At 61.4% G+C, this 15,460-nt stretch overlaps 2 protein-coding genes across 5 annotated transcripts; one reads left to right on the top strand and one right to left on the bottom strand.

Moving 5' to 3' along the window:
• The first annotated feature begins 8,578 nt into the window (after positions 1-8,578).
• On the top strand, positions 8,579-10,379 carry Clic3 (chloride intracellular channel 3). The gene is made up of 6 exons (XM_026395589.2): positions 8,579-8,614; positions 9,344-9,453; positions 9,532-9,657; positions 9,784-9,890; positions 9,967-10,142; positions 10,221-10,379. The coding sequence occupies exons 1-6, from the start codon at positions 8,579-8,581 to the stop codon at positions 10,377-10,379; spliced, it is 714 nt and encodes a 237-aa protein (XP_026251374.2).
• A 785-nt stretch (positions 10,380-11,164) lies between these two features.
• Positions 11,165-12,740, bottom strand: Paxx (PAXX non-homologous end joining factor). 4 transcript variants are annotated; one of them, XM_026395455.2, is made up of 7 exons: positions 12,562-12,740; positions 12,429-12,489; positions 12,138-12,187; positions 11,864-12,054; positions 11,707-11,775; positions 11,460-11,544; positions 11,165-11,373 (listed from the first exon to the last, which is right to left on the bottom strand). In XM_026395455.2, exons 1-7 carry the CDS (start codon positions 12,684-12,686, stop codon positions 11,355-11,357), a joined length of 600 nt encoding a protein of 199 aa, XP_026251240.1. In that variant the 5' UTR covers positions 12,687-12,740; the 3' UTR covers positions 11,165-11,354. The 4 variants fall into 4 exon arrangements, with proteins under 4 accessions (XP_026251240.1, XP_026251239.1, XP_026251241.1 ...); XM_026395454.2 differs by having other exon boundaries at positions 11,165-11,377; positions 12,562-12,739; XM_026395456.2 differs by having other exon boundaries at positions 11,165-11,377; positions 12,425-12,489; positions 12,562-12,646.
• Positions 12,741-15,460: the final 2,720 nt, after the last annotated feature.

Below are 15,460 nucleotides of genomic sequence, written 5' to 3'. Positions count from 1 at the left end.
GCCCATCCCACTGGGCCTGCTCCCCACCTGGCTCCCCCCACTCCAAGCCTAGTACCTACAAGGGCCTGCTGTGGTGCATGCTGGGCTGTCAATCTGGAGTTTGGAGGGGGCTTCCAGGAGAAGGTAACCTCCAGGCTGTTGCTAAAGTCCAGGTAGAAGAGAGAATAGGGAAGGGTATCCCACACAGGCACACACAAGGGCCCCACACTGGGGCCCAGGAGCCCAGAGCTGAGGTGGCTTCAGGTGGAGGAGAGTGGATGACAGGTCCCCAAACTCTCCATGGGCTTGGCCAAGGTCAGATTCCCATCTTAGGCTATTCAAGGGCCTGCAGCAGGGGTCACAGAAACCCTCTGGAGGGTATTCCACTGGCACCAAGGGATGCAGGTGGGGTGGGATTGGCAGTGGGAAGGAGCAGAGGAGGAGGACAGATGTGGGTCCCTGGCATTCCTGTGAGGCCTTTGCTGTCATACCTGCAGGGCTGTCCTGAAGTCCCCAGAGGCAGTGCCCAGAGGTGAGGCTGGGTCACTGGGCTGAGGTGCCCCTGGCCCTGGGGGCAGCTCAGGAAGGGAGGAACATGTGAAGCCCCCATGAATGCTGGCCCTACTGGGTGGGTGCAGGGCTAGGAGAGAGGTGGGGCTGCTGCCCACAAGGCAGGACCCTGTGGTGGCCTCCAGCGGCCCTGGGCTTCATCCTGCAACCAAATGGAGCTGAACCCTGCCAGGAAGAGGACCCTGTGGTCCAGAGGGGACCGCAGCCTGCACAGCACCTGGTGAGGCCCTGTGCTGAGCCATGCCCAGCTGACTGCTGCCATTCATTAGGGACAACTTGTAACAATCCTCCACCAATGTTTTACTGAACACAAACTTGCAGAAAAGTTGGGAGACCAGTGCCCACCTGCAGGCCCTTGGCCCAGGCTCAGGAGTTTGGGACTGTGGCAGGTTGCTGGGCTCACAGCTGACCCATCTGAGAGCAGGCGGCAGTCCCAGGCTGGCAGCCTCTCCCCAGGGTGAGGATGTCGGGAGGTGACGCAGTCACCCAGCTCCCACTAGCTCCCCAGTGTCGCAGGCTTGCCCTCAGTGCCTTTTTCAAAAGTTCCAGGATCCAGTCGGGAGTCACGTTCCCACCTTGCCTTGCCCAGTCCTCTACAGTAGCCTGAGCTGTCCGTTCTGCCCCTCAATTGGGACAGGTGTCACAAGGGCCGCCTGCACCCAGTGGTCTGGTCAATTCCTCTCATCAGACACAGGCTGAACGCGTGGCAGGAACACCGGGCGTAGGGAGGTGGGCCCAGATGTTCCTGTCCCATGGCCTGTGGTGCTACAGGTGGTTTCCTGGCCAAGATGTGGCCACTGTCTCCAGACCTGGGAAGACCATGGCAGGTGCTTCCTGACTGCAGGAACAGCCGTCCACACACCAGTCACAGGGCAATGGCGGCAGGAGGGTCATTTTCTAGTATTTCCCTTTCTGCATTCATTAGCTGGCATTTTTTTAATACTCTAGTTGAGCACAATATCTTTATTTTATTTATTTACTTTTATGTGGTGCTGAGTATCGAGTATCGAACCCAGGGCCTCCCATGTGCTAGGCGAGTGCTCTATCGCTCAGCCCCAGCCCCAGCCCCAGCCCCAGCCCCAGCCCCAGATGGTGTCTTTTCACCAAGAGCCTCTTGGCTTTAAAAAACACCAATGCTCAGGCTGGGGATGTGGCTCAAGCAGTAGCGCGCTCGCCTGGCATGCGAGCAGGCCGGCTTCGATCCTCAGCACCACATACCAACAAGATGCTGTGTCCGCCAAAAAAAAAAAAAAAACTAAAAAATAAATATTAAAATTCTAAAAAAAAAAACAAAAACCACCAATGCCAGCTTGTGGGTTTTCTAAAAATGCACATTTCCTCTCATCGCTGTCACTGTTAATTCTTTTTGTTGAGGCAGATATGCATAATTCTTATCAATTCTTTTGTCACACTTCTATGTTTGCAGTTCCCTCACAGGGGTCCTCTGTGTCCCTTTCATGGCTCCTAATCGTCCTTGAGGGTGTCCTTCTCCCTGCCCTCCCAGGACCTCCCACTTCTCCAGGGAGCCCATCTTAGTCCCCTCAGGGCTGCCCTGGCCACTCACTGGGGTGCTCACAGCAGCAGACATTACTCCTGTAGTTCTGCAGGCTGGAAGATCAGGGTGCCGACATGCTGGGATCCTGGTGAGCCGCTCTCCTGGTCCCAGACTGCAGTGTGTCCTCAGGTGGAGAGCCGGAGCACCATGGGGGGGAGAGCCGGAGCACCATGGGGGGGAGAGCCGGAGCACCATGAGGGGGAGAGCCCGAGCACTATGGGGGGGAGAGCCGGAGCACTATGAGGGGGAGAGCCGGAGCACCATGGGGGGGAGAGCCCGAGCACCATGAGGGGGAGAGCCCGAGCACCATGGGGGGGAGAGCCCGAGCACCATGAGGGGGAGAGCCGGAGCACCATGAGGGGGAGAGCCCGAGCACTATGGGGGGGAGAGCCTGAGCACCATGAGGGGGAGAGCCCGAGCACCATGGGGGGGAGAGCCTGAGCACTATGGGGGGGAGAGCCGGAGCACCATGAGGGGGAGAGCCCGAGCACCATGGGGGGGAGAGCCCGAGCACTATGAGGGGGAGAGCCCGAGCACCATGAGGGGGAGAGCCCGAGCACTATGAGGGGGAGAGCCCGAGCACTATGGGGGGGAGAGCCCGAGCACTATGAGGGGGAGAGCCCGAGCACCATGAGGGGGAGAGCCGGAGCACCATGGGGGGGAGAGCCGGAGCACCATGGGGGGGAGAGCCGGAGCACCATGGGGGGGAGAGCCGGAGCACCATGAGGGGGAGAGCCCGAGCACTATGGGGGGGAGAGCCGGAGCACTATGAGGGGGAGAGCCGGAGCACCATGGGGGGGAGAGCCCGAGCACCATGGGGGGGAGAGCCCGAGCACTATGAGGGGGAGAGCCCGAGCACCATGAGGGGGAGAGCCCGAGCACTATGGGGGGGAGAGCCCGAGCACTATGAGGGGGAGAGCCCGAGCACCATGAGGGGGAGAGCCGGAGCACCATGGGGGGGAGAGCCGGAGCACCATGGGGGGGAGAGCCGGAGCACCATGAGGGGGAGAGCCGGAGCACCATGGGGGGGAGAGCCGGAGCACCATGGGGGGGAGAGCCCGAGCACCATGGGGGGAGAGCCGGAGCACTATGAGGGGGAGAGCCCGAGCACTATGGGGGGAGAGCCTGAGCACTATGAGGGGGAGAGCCCGAGCACTATGGGGGGGAGAGCCTGAGCACTATGAGGGGGAGAGCCCGAGCACCATGGGGGGGAGAGCCCGAGCACCATGGGGGGGAGAGCCTGAGCACCATGAGGGGGAGAGCCCGAGCACTATGAGGGGGAGAGCCCGAGCACTATGAGGGGGAGAGCCCGAGCACCATGAGGGGGAGAGCCCGAGCACCATGGGGGGGAGAGCCCGAGCACCATGGGGGGGAGAGCCCGAGCACCATGAGGGGGAGAGCCGGAGCACCATGGGGGGGAGAGCCTGAGCACTATGGGGGGGAGAGCCCGAGCACCATGGGGGGGAGAGCCCAAGCACCATGGGGGGGAGAGCCCGAGCACCATGGGGGGGAGAGCCCAAGCACCATGGGGGGGAGAGCCGGAGCACCATGGGGGGGAGAGCCCGAGCACCATGGGGGGGAGAGCCCGAGCACCATGGGGGGGAGAGCCCGAGCACTATGAGGGGGAGAGCCCGAGCACCATGGGGGGGAGAGCCGGAGCACTATGGGGGGGAGAGCCCGAGCACCATGGGGGGGAGAGCCCGAGCACTATGAGGGGAGAGCCGGAGCACTATGAGGGGGAGAGCCTGAGCACTATGGGGGGGAGAGCCCGAGCACTATGAGGGGGAGAGCCGGAGCACTATGGGGGGGAGAGCCTGAGCACCATGAGGGGGAGAGCCCGAGCACTATGAGGGGGAGAGCCGGAGCACCATGGGGGGGAGAGTCTGAGCACTATGGGGGGGAGAGCCTGAGCACTATGGGGGGAGAGCCGGAGCACCATGAGGGGGAGAGCCAGAGCACCATGGGGGGGAGAGCCAGAGCACCATGGGGGGGAGAGTCTGAGCACTATGGGGGGGAGAGCCTGAGCACTATGGGGGGAGAGCCTGAGCACTATGGGGGGGAGAGCCGGAGCACTATGGGGGGGAGAGCCTGAGCACCATGGGGGGGAGAGCCCGAGCACCATGGGGGGGAGAGCCCGAGCACTATGAGGGGGAGAGCCCGAGCACTATGAGGGGGAGAGCCCGAGCACCATGAGGGGGAGAGCCCGAGCACCATGAGGGGGAGAGCCCGAGCACCATGAGGGGGAGAGCCCGAGCACCATGGGGGGAGAGCCCGAGCACCATGGGGGGGAGAGCCCGAGCACCATGGGGGGGAGAGCCGGAGCACCATGGGGGGGAGAGCCCGAGCACTATGGGGGGGAGAGCCCGAGCACTATGAGGGGGAGAGCCGGAGCACTATGGGGGGGAGAGCCTGAGCACTATGGGGGGGAGAGCCCGAGCACCATGGGGGGGAGAGCCCGAGCACCATGGGGGGGAGAGCCCGAGCACTATGAGGGGGAGAGCCCGAGCACCATGGGGGGGAGAGCCGGAGCATTATGGGGGGGAGAGCCCGAGCACCATGGGGGGGAGAGCCCGAGCACTATGAGGGGGAGAGCCGGAGCACTATGGGGGGGAGAGCCTGAGCACCATGAGGGGGAGAGCCCGAGCACTATGAGGGGGAGAGCCGGAGCACCATGGGGGGGAGAGTCTGAGCACTATGGGGGGGAGAGCCTGAGCACTATGGGGGGGAGAGCCGGAGCACCATGAGGGGGAGAGCCGGAGCACCATGGGGGGGAGAGCCCGAGCACCATGGGGGGGAGAGTCTGAGCACTATGGGGGGGAGAGCCTGAGCACTATGGGGGGGAGAGCCTGAGCACTATGGGGGGGAGAGCTGGAGCACCATGGGGGGGAGAGCCGGAGCACTATGAGGGGGAGAGCCGGAGCACTATGAGGGGGAGAGCCGGAGCACTATGGGGGGGAGAGCCCAAGCACTATGAGGGGGAGAGCCGGAGCACTATGAGGGGGAGAGCCGGAGCACTATGAGGGGGAGAGCCCGAGCACTATGGGGGGGAGAGCCGGAGCACCATGGGGGGGAGAGCCGGAGCACCATGGGGGGGAGAGCCGGAGCACTATGAGGGGGAGAGCCGGAGCACTATGGGGGGGAGAGCCCGAGCACTATGAGGGGGAGAGCCTGAGCACTATGGGGGGGAGAGCCCGAGCACTTGGGCCCCATCCTGCTGTGGGCCCTCAGGTGGAGAGCCTGAGCACTTCGGGCTGCCCTGTGGGCACTCATCCCACTCCCAAGGGCTCTAGCCTTATCCTGACCACCTCCTAGCACTTCTCCTGCCGGGACCTGAAAGTGCCTGGAGAGCCCTATCTGTCTTTTGGGGACTGGTCTTTGGAAATAGGTTCTGGGCACTGGGTCTGCTGACCGCTTTAGGGTGTCCCTTTCTGGCAGTGCATGGACAGAGCTTGGAAGTATCTGTGCAAGTCTCACCGGCACCCCAACAGCACTCCAGACCCCTCAGCTTCCCCCCACAGATCAATGTCCCTTCAGAGCAGAGGGGTTACCCCTATGGGGAAGGGTCTCTGGAGGGGCGGAGCTTGTGATGGATCCGTGTATCCCAGCCATGGCCTTGAGACCTCAGCCTGGGGCCTGAGGAGGATGAGTGGGCCCTGCCCAGTGGCCCCCGGGGGTCTGCTCTGCATGGTTGGAGAGGGGCCCTGCAGGGCACTGAGGGCTTAGGTACAATCCTGTGGTGGTGGCAAATTTCTGTCCTTACTGCTTTAAGACATTTACTGCAAATGGTGAAGATTCACACTGTAGATGGACAGAAGGCCCACGCCGGGCATCTGTCCTACTTGCCAAGGGCCACCGCGGCCAGCTCTCCTCCACAAGCAGAGGCTGCGGATATGCACTAATGATGGCTTTCTTGGATTTCCTGGGTTCCCCCTGGATGAGTGCCGTCATGCTGAACATAGTGGCACATGGTGGGAGGGGGCTTACAGAGCAGAAACCTCCCCTGTGAGGAGCTCAGATATCTGAGACTCAGGGGACCTGGCCGGCTGTGCACAGGCCTCTCCAGCCCTGGCATGCGGCCTCTTTGTCTGCTTGGGCTCTCTGCCCTCAGTGTCCACGTGCTGTTGTCCTGTGTGCGCATCTCTGTGTCCAGATGCCCTCTGCCTTTTTTTGTGGTGCTGGAGCTGAACCCAGGGCCTCAGGCCTAGGCCCGTTCTCTATCCCAGCCCTTTTTCAGTGAGGACAGCTGTATTGGATTAATGCCCACCCTGAGGGCTTCTTTTGAATTCAATCACTTCTGTAAAAAACACTATCTCCAAATAAAGTCACATTCCGAGGTCCTGGGGGTTAGGACTCCCACCCATGAATCTGAGGGGTCACACTCCAATCCATTCTGCCCCTTAATCTCATCAGACTCTCACAGTGGGCACATGGAGACCCGCCCCTCCATCCTCTGGCCCGGACATATCAGGGCCCTTCCCTGGTCAGGAATGGAGGTGAGGGCTCTCTCTGAGTGGTAGAGGAGCTCAGTGTCTGGTTGACTCCCCACACCTGACACAAGGCGGCAGGACCAGGTTCTGCCAGTCTCAAGAGGAGCCACGTCTTGCTTGTCTCTTGAAACCAGTGTGAAGTGAAATGTCACTGGACACTTTCCTCTGCACCCCTGATCATGTTTCTTGCAGATGTGGTCTACTGTGCATTGAATCCCCGGTGCTCTGTCACTGAGCTGCATCTCTAGCCTTTTGAGACGGGGTCTCACTAATGTGAGGCCCAGGCTGGCCTCAAACTTGGAATCCTCCTGCCTCAGCCTCCTAAATTGCTGGATTACAAGGGTGCACCACCATGCCTGGCCACTGTTCATGTCTTCTGTCGACTTTGTAGCTTTTCTTGTGCATTTCTGAGGATGCCTTTATAAATGTATGTAAATACACATGGGACATCTAGTGACATTGGGCAGGTGTGGAAGAGCCTCAGCAGCTTCTCCATGACAGTGGTTGGTCTACCAGGGACACAGGGAACCAATAGACAGGGTCCCTGACTGTTTGTTGAGAAGTAGCCCTTGTAGTTGTGGATGGAAAAGAAACTGAGGCTTCAGCAAGAAAGCACAAGCTCAGGACTCTAAAAGGTGTTGGGACCACACATGGTCAGTGTCCAAGACTCATGTGGAAGGGAGCTAGTGCCAGGAGCCCTGACCATGGGTGGGGTCCAGGAAGGGGTCAGGATGGGCTATGAAAGGGAGGCAAGGGGGGACTTGGTGCTGGTCACAGGGGTGCCTGGTGTGCACCGCAGCCCTGGCCAGAAGTCAGGTGTGTTACCCTGGCCCCATCCTCCAGCTGCCCCAGATGCCACACCATCCCAAGGAGAAGGCAGCCAGGCCAGTCCCACTTATGGCCACTGGGTGGCGCCAAGCATCCATGCACACACTGGGTTTGCTAGGAGTCAAGTCTGGGGCATGGGGGAGGGAAGCAGTCCCCCACCCCCACCCCCACCGGCACCCACCAACACACACCCATCACCACCACCACCACCACGGAAGGAACACCAAGCTGTGGATTCCGGAGGAGCTGGAAGTCCCGGGCAGAGGGGCAGGTATGCATCTGTGGGGCCATCTGCCCTGCCCGGGTCTTTCCTTCTTGCTACTCTGCCAGCCCCCTAGTCCTTCCTGCTACTCTGCCAGCCCCCTAGTCCTTCCTGCTACTCTGCCAGCCCCCTAGGCCAGCAGGTGTGCCTTATGTCCCCTGGTGCTGTTTAGAGGCTTAGCAGTCAAGAGGGTAGGAAACCTGCCCCAAGCCAGGGGAAGGATGGGACAGAGCCCAGGGCTGCCCACACAGCTGGTTAAACACCAGGCAGGCTATCTGCCTCCAGCCTGTCGGGAATGTGGAGCCGCCCTGGAGAGGGAGGGCTCGCCAGCCTGGCTCTCCGTGGGTGGGAGGAGAGTCTCTGGAGGTGGGCTCCTCATCTGGTAATGTCCTGATAGGTAGGAGGGAACCAAGCAGAGTGCAGAGTCACCCGCTGGTCCCCCAGGCTGGAGACTTAGACCGTGGGGCATGCACTGCAGGGAGGGCTGTGAGCAGGTTCTGAGCCCAGATCATGGAGCATCAGTCCAGACCCAGAGCTGCCCCTCCAGGCTGGCACCCCACCCCTTCTGGACCCTGGGCTCTTCAGGCCTCTCTACCCTCTGGTCTGCCTACACACTGGCTCCCCAGTGAGCACACACCAGGAGCCAGTCTCCTGGCATGAGCCAGCCTCGCACACTTACCACCAGCCCCCAAGATTCAGGCCCCCGTGGCCGGTCATGCTCGGACACCCTGACAGTCCCACCTCACACAGGCAGCCAGCTCTGCGCCCTGATTCATCTACCCGCCTAGGTGGCTCCATGGGGCGGGCCCCAGGCTGGGGAGGGCGGGGCACCCAGGGAGACTTAAAGAGTTCCCAGGTCTGGGCCCAGTGCCCTGCACCTGATGCCGCAGCTCCACCATGGCCGAGACCACCAAGCTCCAGCTCTTTGTGAAGGTTCTGGGCAGACTGGGCTGGGGGAAGGTCCAGGGGAGGGGGCTCTGTGGATTCTGCTTTTCTGGGGACAACTGAGGCAGGGGTTGCCCCAGCAGCTTCTGAGGCCTTCCCCTGTGGTGGGCTGAGTAAACTGGGGGCCGAATAGGGGAGGATTCACCCCCTAAGGGGTGGGGGTAACTCCGGACCTCCTGGTGGGGAGGTGGACCTTGGTGGGGAGGTGTGGGTGGCTTGGCAGGCCTGACTAGTGCCAGGCAGCTCCGGCACTCAGGTCCAAACCCAGATCTACAAGCAGCAGGTGTCAGCGCCCTTGCCCGGGGCCTTGAGCTGGGGGAGCAGGTGGGCTGCCAGCTGCTGTGCCCACTTTGGCAGAGGGGATCACTCAGAAACAGCTGGCTGGGCTCACCCCATCCTTGTAGAACTTGGGGCCTGGAGCCCAGGGGTGTAGCCTGTGCCCAAAATTAAAAAAAAAAAAAAAGAGGTTCTGGGGGCCTATCCCCAGGGCCAGAGTCCCTCCAGGCTCCCAGCTAGCTGCCCTGTGCCCCTCCCTACCTCCCAGGGATCAAGCCAAGGGCCCTCTCTGGACACTTGGAGAGGCCCTGCCCAACCAAGCTGAGCCCTGGCGAGGCTCCAGTCCCACTGGCAGTGGGGAGCAGGGTCCCACCCAGGTTTGTGGCAGGAGTCCTGGGTCTGCTCCCAACTGGAACACCCCTGCTCCACCCCCCTCCCCAGGCCAGTGAGGACGGGGAGAGCGTGGGGCACTGCCCTTCCTGCCAGCGGCTCTTCATGGTCCTGCTCCTCAAGGGTGTTCCCTTCACACTCACCACCGTGGACACACGCAGGTGAGACCCCAGCCCCGCACCCCTCCCTGGCCTCTGCCCACCTGGGCCGGCTGCCTCCCTCCCACCTGGTGCCCACAGGGCACTGGACGTGCTGAAGGACTTTGCGCCAGGCTCACAGCTGCCCATTCTGCTCTATGATGGGGACGCCAAGACAGACACGCTGCAGATTGAAGAGTTCCTGGAGGAGACACTTGGGCCACCCAAGTGAGAACTGGAGGGGACAGGAGGCAAAGATGGGCCCCCAGGATGCAGCCTGGGAAGGTCACTGGGGGGGAGAGGGGCTGGAGGCACACCGATGTGACCTGAGGCCTCACTCCCCCAACCCCACAGCTTTCCCAGCCTGGCGCCCCGTTACAGGGAGTCCAACACAGCGGGCAACGACGTCTTCCACAAGTTCTCGGCATTCATTAAGAACCCAGCGCCAGGGCAGGATGATGGTGAGGCGCGGGCACGTGGGCACGTGAGTGTGGGCAGGCACCCCCAGGCCAGGTCCTCATCAGCCCCCTCCTCTAGCCCTATACCAGCAGCTGCTGCGTGCACTGGCCAGGCTGGACAGCTACCTGCGCACACCCCTGGAGCATGAGCGGGAGCAGGAGCCACAGCTGCGCGAGTCCCGCCGTCGCTTTCTGGACGGTGACCAGCTCACACTGGCTGACTGCGGCCTGCTGCCCAAGCTGCACATTGTGGATGTGAGCGTGGGAGCAGGGTGGCTGGCCCGGGGAAAGCCTTGGAGCTAGGCACTGACCGCACCCCGCCTCCCTCCGCAGACTGTGTGCGCGCACTTCCGCCAGGCACCCATCCCTGCAGAGCTGCATGGCGTCCGCCGCTACTTGGACAGCGCACTGCAGGAGAAGGAGTTCAAGTACACGTGTCCCCACAGCACCGAGATCCTGGCAGCATACCGGCCCGCTGTGCGCCCCCGTTAGCGCCCCGGCCTCTTCCCAACCCATTCTCGCTTATATAGCCCCATAAAGGTATCTCTGCCCCCAGTGAGCGTGTCCTGACATCCAAGGGGCAAGAGGCCCACGATTACTGCCACCCAACCCCCACTCCCACCATGGTGAATGGGGACAAGATGACCATCCCAGAATGGTGAGGCCAGGGCTCCCAGTGGGTGGAGCCCCGTCCATCCTCCTATGCAGAGTAGTGCACAGGCCTGGGGCCTCCTGCCCATGTCACCTAGGCAGAGGCGTCAGGGGGACTGGATTGGGTTCCCAAACCAGTCAGGCTAGGGTGGGGCAGGGTGCCCTGTATGGCCAAGGAGGGTGGGGAACAGAGGCCTGAGGAGCTCAACCTCAGGGCGCTGGGCCAGGTGGGTGGGGAAGGGCCCACATTCCTCAGTACTCCCAGGCTGCAGCCACTGCCCTCTCCAGCAGTGAGTTCAGCTGCGGGGCCACAGTGGTGGCCTTCCACATATGCGTCTGCATGGGATGTCCTCCCAGGCCTGCACCAGTGTGGGCCTGTGCTCTGCCTGCGTGGGCAATGAAGGGACAGGACAATGCTGGAAGCCTTGGCCCTGGGCTGGTCATGCAGGAACGGCTAGACTGCTCTGAGAGAGCTCAGTCGCCCCAGATCCACCCAGGAAGAGCCTCCTCCCAGGAGCTGGTGCCTGGGTGTGCCTGTTTACACCCCGTGCTCCCAGCCCAGGGCCCGACCTAAGGGGGGTTCCTGCTCCCCTCCCCAGGCCAGCCCCCAAGAACCAGAGCCTTCACCTGAGGGAGCCCTTTATTTTATAGGGCAGGGACTTGGGCAGCAGCCCTACTCTGCACACAGCAGATGGGCTGCCACAGATGGAAGTCGAGGCAGGGTCTCTGGTGGCAGGGACTCAGGCTGCTGCTCTATTCACCAGGAGACTCCTGACAAGGCCACACGTTTTGCTGCACTTTAGGTTTCATCGAAGTCTACGCCACCAGCTGGCTTCTTACTGAGAGAGAAGAGAGGGTGACCCAATGGGGGTGTGGAGGAGCGGGTAGGGATCCAGGTTAGGAGGGACGGTGGGCAGGTACCTTTTGAAGCCAGGGTTGATGAGGGATTCCCCTGGACACCGTTTCCTGACCCCAGGTCCAGGACCACCTCTCTGGGGATCGGGATCTGGAGAAAAACAGGAAGCAGGGCTTCTGAACCCAGCAGCACTCCCTGCCACGGCCCTATCTGCACTGACAGATCTTCTTTCCAAGCGTGAGGCCTGTTTTGGGGGGAGATAGTTCCAAAGGAAAGAGAACACCCAACCTACCTCCCAGGTCCTCACCTTACCTGGTAAGAAGAGTTGAGATCCTGCTGGCTGGGGACTCTTCCTGGGGCTGGCAGCTGTCTTTTCCACAGCTGGAGAGAAAGCCCGTGGGCACCCTACTCAGTGCAAGAAGGCGGAGCATGACAGGGACCCCAGAGAGGGTACAGATGCCCACCCTACCTGCCAGTTGCTGCTCCAGGCTGCACACGCGCTCTGCCAGGCCCAGGGTCAGTGCCTGCAACCTGGGGGCTGCTTCTATACCCGGCACCTTGGAGAGGTCGAAGACCAGTGTTGATGGCCCCCCTGAAAGTGTCAGGGATGCTCTATCCTCCTGAAAGCTCAGAGTCACCCCTTGATGATGGCAGGCTGCCCTGGGGGAGGAGAGGCAGGAGACGCTGTGGCCAGGCCCTCACCCCTGTTCCACCCCGACTCCTCCTGCCTGCCTGTGGCTCACCTGAACCGGGAGGTGATGTCCTCAGTTTCACTAAGACCAAAGCGGGCTTTCTGCAGGGCACAGGGACTTGTCACCAGCTGCCCGGGACCCTAGACCCACTGAAAGGCCCCAAACCTGCCCGACCCTGGTAACACCTGGGCTCCCAGACCAACTTTAAGACTGCAGCTACAACGTGGGGAAAGGGAGAGTTCATGCCCCTTTGCGGGTCACAGGTCCCTACATCCCACAGGAGGCTCGGGCTCAGTGCGGGGTGTGGCCAGCTTCCCGACCCGCCCGGGCGTCCTTACGCACGAGGGCCGCCAGGCTGTCCCGCGAGAAGCTGGTGCTCCAGAGCTGCGCGGCGTCGGTGACACTGTGCGGAAGTTGTCGTCAGTCGCGGCCGCCCGCCAAGCTCCCGCACCTCACCTCCCGGGACCCCACTCACTAGAGGTTGAAGCCGCCGCAGTCTGCGTCCCCACTCTCCTCCCGCTCGCAGTAGCACACGAAGCGGGGTGGGCCCGGGCCAGGCGGCAGCGTGCAGAGCGGAGGCGACAGCGGCGGCGGCACCATGGCCGATCCGCAGACGTCGGCCACACGGGGGCGCTGGGGTCAGGACTACAGGCCCAGGGCGCCTGCGCCGAGGAGCGGCTTGGGAGGCCGACGCGGCCGACGTAGGGCTTAGGGCGCCTGCGCGGGGCGGAGTCTTCAGGGGCGGAGCTTCCAGCCCCGGTGGGAGGGACTCAGCTCCGGGACTGCGCGGGGCTTGGCGCTAGGCTGGCGGAGTCGGGGCGGGGCTTGGTGCCTGGAGGGTGCCGACTCAACCTCCGCGTCTCTGGCTGTGCGCTCTGCGGCCCCAACTCCAGCAGGGGTCTCTTCGTGCCTCTCCCCTGCCCCGCCCATGGTCCCCGAGTCCAGGGTTCCCTCAACAGTGGCGCGCACAGCCCCCGCGCTCCACGCGAGGGCCGCTTCTACATCCCACCCACTTACTCCTCCCTGCGGCCAGTTAGCCCTCCTCGTCCCCCAGGTGTGTCTCACGTGGCTTTAGATGCCAAGCGACGCTTCCTAACCGGGACCAGCCCAGATGCGGAGTAAAACCTGGCAGTCCGGGGGTTATGAGCCAGCGCTCCTGAGCCTTCATGTTGTCCTATCCCTGAGGACCCAGTGGACGATAGGCAAGGCCTCGGACCTCTTGGAGCTTGAGAGATCCAGTGGGAGAGACCATCAACATGACACCTTCCGGTAGGGCCAAGCTCTAGGCAGAAGCTGTAGCAGAACCAGAGCCCTGTGGTTGGGAACAGCTGCCTGTTTGAGCTCTGACCTAGGGAAGAGAAAGGGGGATCCCAGGAAGGGCCCTGCTGGACAGGTCTGCTCAAGACTTTGCAAAAGGGCTGGAGTGAGGCATGGTGGCCTTGGGGAGAGCTGTTGGTGGTTTTGTAGGCTGTCAACCTATCTCCCTGAGCTAAGCCTGCCTCATTTCCCAGGTTTCCTGGTTTGCTCCCCTCCAGGCCCTCATAGGCTCTGCTGCAGGGCCTTTGCACATGCTATCATCTGGTCTTGGATGTACTCACCTTTTTCAGGTCTTTCCCCAAATGCGCCCTTCTCAGTGAGCCTGAGAAGAACATTTCAACACCTGTCCAACTCTATCCCCTTTCCTGCTCCATTTTCAGTTTCCCTTGCTTGTGACTACATAGAATACATTCTAGCTTACTCATCATGGTAGCATTCTCTAGGATGGCCCAGACCCTTATGTGACCCCCCCCTTCCCTCAAGCTGCACCTAGTGATTTGCTTCTAGTCACTAGAATATGGCAGAAGCAATGGCTCTCACTTTGTGCTCCCTCCTAACCTGCTCACCACGACAAGGTGGCCCAGGGAGACCTCAGGTGGCAGAGCCTGCAGCCTGCCTTCACCTGCATGGGAGCCCGGGGCCACCCCTCATCAGCTTCCCTAAGGCTCGCTGCACCCACTCCTGCGAGGGGGGGGTGCCTGCAGGGTGACATGGCAGAGGAGGAAGGGCTGTCCCCCAGAGCCTCAGGAGCACAGCCAGACCACAGCTGATTTCAGCCCAGGGAGACTAATTTGGTAGCTCTAGCCTCAAAACCTGAGATAATAAAGGCACGTTGGCTGTTTCCAGTCCTGGAGATGGAGCACAGGGTGCTCCAGCACAGAGCTACATGGCCAGTCCTTCTTATTTTTTAATTCTGATACAGGGTCTTGCCAGGTCACTCAGGCTGGACTTGAACTTGTGACCCTTCTGCCTCAGCTCCCAAGTAGCTGAGATTACAGGTGTGCACCACACGCAGCTATAAATGCATGTTTGAAGCCACAAGTTTGTGATAATGTGTTACAGTAGCCATAGGAGATTAATGCAAGGAATAAAAATTAGTTCTAAAACATAAGAAAACCATAAAACCCACATTGGAGTGATTTCGAGAGTGTCTGGGAGCATGGCTTGCCAGCCGGTCTGGGCAGTTGACCCTTTCCTGGGTAAGCAATTTTATTTCAGTGGATATGGGTGCCTGTTACTAGGTGGGAAATGAGGCAGGTGGGCCTCAGGAGCAGAGAAGGGGAGGGTCTTGGGAGGTTCCTCACCACCTGGGCTTGAAGTCAACCTGTGAGGGGGACAGGGAAGACAAAGGGCCCAAGGCAGTGAAGAGGAGCAAGAAGTACAGCGAAAGGGCATCAGGGAGGCAGGAGACAGCTGGGCTTGAGGTTCCGGAGGTCATAGGAAAGTCCGAGAACAATGATGTTGAGCCAGACTTCAGAAGAGGGAAGGAGTGAACTAAATGGATGGCTAGGGAGGACAAACCCAGTCAGTGTGCAGCCTGTGCAAAGGCCCTGGGGCAGGCTCAAGGCTGGCATATTCAAGGGATAAGGCCAGTAGCACCAGAGGGAGGCCTATCAGGGCAGACCTTGTGCTGGCCAGTGTAAGAATTTGACTTTACTCAGTGAGGTGAGACCCACTGGGTGCAGTCCTGAGCAGAGAGGACAAGATCTGACTGATCCTGTAAATGAGTTGCTGGGTGCTCTGGTGAAGAACTTGCTGACAGCTGCCCTGCATGGCCAGAGCCAGGTGGTGCAGGATATGACAAGTGTTAGGTGGAATTGCAGGGTTGGGGGATGACCACCTCTGAACCCCTAGTGTCCCCCAGGGGCTGCCTCAACCCAGAAGGAAGGGAAGGGTGTCCCTGAGGCGTGGTGAGGCTGCCTGCACCTCCTCCCCCCAGGCCTCGTGAGGTGATGGCAGGGGTTGGGGGCTAGATCCATGGGACTAGCCTGTGAGGGGTTCCGTGGGGAAGCGGGCCTCCTGCCTCTCTGCCTGAAGCCCCCACTGTGCCCTGCACT

This window comes from Urocitellus parryii, chromosome 4 (assembly GCF_045843805.1).
Source record: "Urocitellus parryii isolate mUroPar1 chromosome 4, mUroPar1.hap1, whole genome shotgun sequence".
In the NCBI taxonomy this organism is placed as follows: domain Eukaryota; kingdom Metazoa; phylum Chordata; class Mammalia; order Rodentia; family Sciuridae; genus Urocitellus; species Urocitellus parryii.
The sequence above is the reverse complement of the archived record's forward strand: the minus strand, read 5'-3'. Positions and strand labels throughout refer to the sequence as shown.

Coding starts and splice junctions, on each gene's coding strand:
- Paxx (XM_026395454.2), bottom strand. CDS start 12,686: ATGGTGCCGCCGCCGCTGTCGCCTCCGCTCTGCACGCTGCCGCCTGGC. Junction 12,490..12,561: donor TGCGGCGGCTTCAACCTCTA/GTGAGTGGGGTC, acceptor ACTTCCGCACAG/TGTCACCGACGCCGCGCAGC. Junction 12,188..12,428: donor GGGACAGCCTGGCGGCCCTC/GTGCGTAAGGAC, acceptor TGTGCCCTGCAG/AAAGCCCGCTTTGGTCTTAG.
- Clic3 (XM_026395589.2), top strand. CDS start 8,579: ATGGCCGAGACCACCAAGCTCCAGCTCTTTGTGAAG. Junction 8,615..9,343: donor AGCTCCAGCTCTTTGTGAAG/GTTCTGGGCAGA, acceptor CCCCCTCCCCAG/GCCAGTGAGGACGGGGAGAG. Junction 9,891..9,966: donor AGCGCCAGGGCAGGATGATG/GTGAGGCGCGGG, acceptor CCCCTCCTCTAG/CCCTATACCAGCAGCTGCTG.